The sequence below is a fragment of the Gymnoscopelus microlampas genome (assembly GCF_963454915.1).
Source record: "Gymnoscopelus microlampas genome assembly, chromosome: 21".
NCBI classification, from domain to species: domain Eukaryota; kingdom Metazoa; phylum Chordata; class Actinopteri; order Myctophiformes; family Myctophidae; genus Gymnoscopelus; species Gymnoscopelus microlampas.
The window spans coordinates 575001-582000 of NC_139958.1; the positions used below are offsets into that span (position 1 = coordinate 575001).

The 7000-nt window shown below is 40.6% G+C and overlaps 1 protein-coding gene across 1 annotated transcript in view; it reads left to right on the forward strand.

The window, feature by feature from the left end:
* The first annotated feature begins 1239 nt into the window (after positions 1 to 1239).
* Positions 1240 to 7000, forward strand: part of LOC311037318 (RPA-related protein RADX) — a 17153-nt gene continuing 11392 nt past the window's right edge. Inside the window, 7 exon segments of the mRNA XM_084046446.1 lie at positions 1240 to 1553; positions 3132 to 3237; positions 4106 to 4253; positions 4794 to 4903; positions 5261 to 5383; positions 5661 to 5827; positions 6084 to 6240. Coding sequence (XP_083902572.1) covers positions 1470 to 1553; positions 3132 to 3237; positions 4106 to 4253; positions 4794 to 4903; positions 5261 to 5383; positions 5661 to 5827; positions 6084 to 6240 — 895 coding nt within the window. The 5' untranslated portion in view covers positions 1240 to 1469.

Below are 7000 nucleotides of genomic sequence, written 5' to 3' on the forward strand. Positions count from 1 at the left end.
AAATGTTGTGAAAATAGCAGATCTACAAGCTCATAACGCGTTAAGGTGTTCATAAGGTGTTATGTAGCTTGTAGATCTGCTATTTCCACAACGTTCTCCTCTTTCTCATATTATTTGACAAGTTGGCCAATATTTGACCAGTATTTTTTTAAAAGGTCTTAAAAGTCCTTAAATGGTCCCTTTATTGTCATCTGGGGACCCTTCAAAAACCTGTGGGGACCCCCCTGGGGGTCAGGGTTTTTAGGGTTAGTGTGTGCAGTGTGTATCTGACAGGGTTGCCAGATATTGCGAGAGAAATAAGCAACCAGGTTTGTGAAAACCAGCCCAACGATAGCGACTATGAGCACTTTAAACCTAAATACAAATACATTGGATGTTTGAAAATAGACTACCTACAAGCTCATGTATATGTAACTTTTTTAAGTGAACATTTGTAACTCAAATCTTTGCTTCTGCTGGTTCTACAAATGTCTTCTAAATCCTGTGTTGCTATAATAATATAATATCAGTGGTTCTCAAACTTTTTTCATGTCAAGGACCACCCAAAATGGTATTTACAAATTAAGGTGATGCTGCATCCATCAGTTACTCCTCCTAATCTGTGATTTTCAGCTATAACCAATCCATTATTTTATACTTTGGCTATTCAAAAATAGCAGATCTACAAGCTTGTATATAGTGTGGCACTACGAGCTTGTAGATCTGCTATTTTTGAAAAATCGTGAAAATGTGTGCAAATCATAAATGGACCCTGTAAGTGTGTACACTCTCAGAGTTATAGACCTGTAACTCTTTCTTTCTATCTTTCTTTCTTTCTTTCTTTCTTTCTATCTTTCTTTCTTTCTATCTTTCTTTCTTTCTTTCTTTCTTTCTTTCTTTCTTTCTTTCTATCTTTCTATCTTTCTATCTTTCTTTCTATCTTTCTCTCTAACAAGCAGACAGAATGTTCACAGTGTTTAAGCAGTGCATCAGAGTCCCCAGCAGGGGGCAGTGTTCTACTACACTTATAACGTGGATCAACCCACTCGCTTTGAGGTTAGCAGATCCGGTCTAGAGCGGAAGAGGAAACAAGCTATCCGCCTGCTTGCGCGCCGCGTGCGTGTGTGTGTGTGTGTGTGTGTGTGTGTGTGTGTGTGTGTGTGTGTGTGTGTGTGTGTGTGTGTGTGTGTGTGTGTGTGTGTGTGTGTGTGTGTGTGTGTGTGTGTGTGTGTGTGTGTGTGTGTGTGTGTGTACGTGCGTGCGTGCGGGGACTCTAGAGCTAGTGCCCCGCGTGGTATAACTATGAGAGTGACGTCACTAACGTTGACTCCCAACGTAAGAATGGAATGCGGAAGTGCTCTGTTTACATCTATGAGGAAGGACAGACAGACAGACAGACAGACAGACAGACAGACAGACATAGCAGATAGACAGGCAGGCAGACATAGCAGACAGACAGACAGGTTACCCACAGTGCAGTGCGGTCCAACATGGCCGCTAACAGTGTTCTGACCAGAGTGCTGTCCAGATGTGTGGGGGCGTGGCCTGAGAGACGCAATGGAACCGGCAACCAGGTATATTATATAAATATATCATAACTATGATTATAATGTAGAGAGAGGTGAATATATATGTAAATATATTATAACTATGATTATAGTGTAGAGAGAGTTGTTTATTATTATTGATATGAGGACAGAGGTCTGGTAGGTGTTTATTATTATTGATATGAGGACAGAGGTCTGGTAGGTGTTTATTATTATTGATATGAGGACAGAGGTCTGGTAGGTGTTTATTATTATTGATATGAGGACAGAGGTCTGGTAGGTGTTTATTATCATTGATATGAGGACAGAAGTCTGGTAGGTGTTTATTATTATTGATATGAGGGCAGAGGTCTGGTAGGTGTTTATTATTATTGATATAAAGGCAGAGGTCTGGTAGGTGTTTATTATTATTGATATGAGGGCAGAGGTCTGGTAGGTGTTTATTATTATTGATATAAAGGCAGAGGTCTGGTAGGTGTTTATTATTATTGATATGAGGACAGAGGTCTGGTAGGTGTTTATTATTATTGATATGAGGACAGAGGTCTGGTAGGTGTTTATTATTATTGATATAAAGGCAGAGGTCTGGTAGGTGTTTATTATTATTGATATGAGGACAGAGGTCTGGTAGGTGTTTATTATTATTGATATGAGGACAGAGGTCTGGTAGGTGTTTATTATTATTGATATGAGGACAGAGGTCTGGTAGGTGTTTATTATTATTGATATAAAGGCAGAGGTCTGGTAGGTGTTTATTATTATTGATATAAAGGCAGAGGTCTGGTAGGTGTTTATTATTATTGATATAAAGGCAGAGGTCTGGTAGGTGTTTATTATTATTGATATGAGGACAGAGGTCTGGTAGGTGTTTATTATCATTTATATAAAGGCAGAGGTCTGGTAGGTGTTTATTATTATTGATATGAGGACAGAGGTCTGGTAGGTGTTTATTATCATTGATATAAAGGCAGAGGTCTGGTAGGTGTTTATTATTATTGTTAGAGATGTTGTCCTGGCATTGAGGTCACCACAGATCAAGACGTTTCCCAGGGCTTGGAAATGACTGATCTCATCCTCTAGGATGGTGAAAGTGTTGTCATTGTAATAAGGTGATTCTGATGGAGGGATATAGTATATGCTGCACATAGATAAACATTTTATTCTATTGTAATTGTTTCCTTTTTTATTTTGAGCCACATTTTTAAAATGTCCTTTTTTGATGAATTGAATGGAATGGAATGTATGAGGTGTGTTTTATACCAGATCAGATCAGCATCCCTCCTGAGTCTCTACCCTGAGTAACCCCCTTTAATCTGGTAGATATCTCACTCTGTATCCTGTGGGACAGCCAGTGAACTCCATGAAGTCTAAAGACCTCAGACCTCCAATGTTCAACATTCAATAATAGAACATGAATATACTAATATCTGATTTACAAAAAAATCAAATAAACATCAACTTGTATAAACTGTAAAGTGTGTGTGTGTGTGTGTGTGTGTGTGTGTGTGTGTGTGTGTGTGTGTGTGTGTGTGTGTGTGTGTGTGTGTGTGTGTGTGTGTGTGCGTGCGTGCGTGCGTGCGTGCGTGCGTGCGTGTGTGTGTGTAGGTGTGTAGTCCGGTGGTGTGCGGTGAGTCTCTGTTGGTTTTATCAGTGGATCGTTACATCAGAGACCCTGGATCCACCCTGTACTTCCCCCAGACCGTCCCTAGAGGTCAGTATACTCACTTTAAAATTATTTATAACGTTTTATAATGATAATTGATTTATTTGTCTGTACATTATATTATATTATTATTATTATATTAAATACATTATATTATATTATTATTATATTAAATACATTATATTATATTATTATTATATTAAATACATTATATTATCACCAACACCACCATCACTCAGAGCACCTGCTCATATCAACCTGTGTAATCAAAGACTCAGAGCACCTGCTCATATCAACCTGTGTAATCAAAGACTCAGAGCACCTGCTCATATCAACCTGTGTAATCAAAGACTCAGAACACCTGCTCATATCAACCTGTCTAATCAAAGACTCAGAACACCTGCTCATATCAACCTGTCTAATCAAAGACTCAGAGAACCTGCTCATATCAACCTGTCTAATCAAAGACTCAGAGAACCTGCTCATATCAACCTGTCTAATCAAAGACTCAGAGAACCTGCTCATATCAACCTGTCTAATCAAAGACTCAGAGAACCTGCTCATATCAACCTGTCTAATCAAAGACTCAGAGAACCTGCTCATATCAACCTGTCTAATCAAAGACTCAGAGCACCTGCTCATATCAACCAGTCTAATCAAAGACTCAGAGCACCTGCTCATATCAATATGCGCAGCTTGATTTTATGCTGTATCCAACCATGTAAACAAACAATGCAGTAACCGAAAAATGATTCTATTTGATCAACACTTCCTTGTTTTCCGAGGGGGGTGTGTTGTGTTATGCTGGGCGGACGGCCAGCAACACTTATGGAAGAATACCAAAACGCTTGCCCCATGTAAACATGTGGTTTCCTAGGTGACGACCTCTATGATAATGTATCATGTGGTTTCCTAGGTGACGACCTCTATGATGTCACGTTAACGGACGGGGACTGTCGGCTACGCGCGACCCTTGACCCCTCACTGAACCGCTTGGTGGAGCGTAACGTCCTGTGCTGTGGGACTCGAACCGTCAACACGGCTTTCTGCCCCGCCATGTCTGGGTGGGTGGGTGTGTGTGTGTGTGTGCGTGTGTGTGTGTGTGTGTAGTACAATGTGATAAATAGACTTTGTGAGGAATATTATTCTGTTTGTTTAATGGTCCACTACATCTCAGAGGCAAATATTGTACTTTTTATTTAACAACTCTAGTGACTTAGAAGTCAGATATAGAGCGGCTAGCGCTGCTAAAAACTCTAGTTAACTAGAAAAAAAAAACTCTAGTAAACTAGTACTTAAAAAAACCTCTAGTTACCTAGTTACTTTGTAGTACTAGTTACTACAAAGTAGTATGGGTCGATCGCCGATTTTCGATTGAGTTTTGTGGGATGTGTTTGTTGTCATAGTTACATGCTGGTTACCATGGGGATGTGTTTGTTGTCATAGTTACATGCTGGTAACCATGGGGATGTGTTTGTTGTCATATTTACATGCTGGTTACATGGGGATGTGTTTGTTGTCATATTTACATGCTGGTTACCATGGGATGTGTTTGTTGTCATATTTACATGCTGGTTACCATGGGGATGTATTTGTTGTCATAGTTACATGCTGGTTTCCATGGAGATGGCAGACGGCGACACACACCTCACCAGACGGACACACACTCCCTGCCCTGGTACACAAATACACAACCCCAACCGCACAATGGTGAGTCAACACAGCGTGACATACACACACACACACACACACACACACACACACACACACACACACACACACACACACACACACACACACACACACACGCAGAGAGAGAGAGAGAGAGAGAGAGAGAGAGAGAGAGAGAGAGAGAGAGAGAGAGAGAGAGAGAGAGAGAGAGAGAGAGAGAGAGAGAGAGAGAGAGAGAGAGAGAGAGAGAGAGAGAGAGAGAGTTGCACGGGCCTTATTCTGAAGGGACGGACGTGGCATCTTTCCACCTGTCTGTCTGTCTGTCTGTCTGTCTGTCTGTCTGTCTGTCTGTCTGTCTGTCTGTCTCACTAATTGCTTAATTGGCTGGTTGTTCCTATAGGTCCATTGATGCCCCTGACAGCCAATAGGAGCTCATATCTGCCCCTGTGGAACAACGTGGACTACAATGGAGAGAGCTGGAGACACACGCCCCCTAGTGGAGAGGAGGAGACACTGCAGAGAGGTAGGAGAGAAGCTGTCAATAAAGTGAATGGGACATTATCATGTTTAATCAGACTATTGATTGGTCTAAGTATGTGAGAGCCTGACCTCCCACAGGGCTTTAAAGTTTAGTTTTGAACCACGTTGGAGGCGTGTCGTCTCAAGAGAACTGGAGCCACGAGAGGCACCGCTGAGCGAGTCACCGTACTGAACGTTGAACGCTGTGTGTGTGTGTGTGTGTGTGTGTGTGTGTGTGTGTGTGTGTGTGTGTGTGTGTGTGTGTGTGTGTGTGTGTGTAGCAGTGTTGCCGGGGGTAACGGTTGCTGAGCTACAGAGGTCATTTGCCATTGGTCAGAGGGACGTTGCCAGGGGAACGGTCCAATGTCACATGATCGTACGCATCATCAACAAGTCCCACCTGGTGCATTATGGGAAGGCAGAGCAGAACTGCGAATGCCCATATAAGGTCAGTGTGAATGACCATATAAGGTCAGTGTGAATGACCATATAAGGTCAGTGTGAATGACCATATAAGGTCATATAGTGTTTCTCTGTGTGTGTGTGTCTATGCAGGGTGTGTAGTGTTGTGTAACAGTGTGTACATGTCTCTGTGTGTGTCTATGCAGGGTGTGTTGTGGTGTGTACATGTCTCTGTGTGTGTCTATGCAGGGTGTGTAGTGTTGTGTAACAGTGTGTACATGTCTCTGTGTGTGTCTATGCAGGGTGTGTTGGAGGTGTGCGACCACACAGGCAGTGTGTGTGTAGTGTTGTGGAACAGTGTGTGTACAGAATGGTTCTCTGCTGTCAGACCAGGCATGATGCTGAGACTCAGCCATTATAGGGTTAAACCCAGTTACCTGACCTCTGCCAGCAACATAGGTAACACACACACACACACGCACGCGCACGCGCACATGCACACGCACACGCACACGCACACACACACGCACACACAATGACATGTTGACCCTCAGCATATTCTGGGGGGGAATGTTCGCCAAAAATAGCCGATCTACAAGCTCATAGAATATTCATGACATGCATATATAGACCTACAATAATATTAACATATTCATGACATGCATATATAGACCTACAATAATATTAACATATTCATGACATGCATATATAGACCTACAATAATATTAACATATTCATGACATGCATATATAGACCTACAATAATATTAACATATTCATGACATGCATATATAGACCTACAATAATATTAACATATTCATGACATGCATATATAGACCTACAATAATATTAACATATTCATGACATGCATATATAGAACTACAATAATATTAACATATTCATGACATGCATATATAGAACTACAATAATATTAACATATTCATGACATGCATATATAGACCTACAATAATATTAACATATTCATGACATGCATATATAGACCTACAATAATATTAACATATTCATGACATGCATATATAGACCTACAGTAATAATAATAATAATAATATATTCATAACATGCATATATAGACCTACAATAATAATAATATAATATTCATAACATGCATATATAGACCTACAGTAATAATAATATATTCATAACATGCATATATAGACCTACAATAATATTAACATATTCATGACATGCATATATAGACC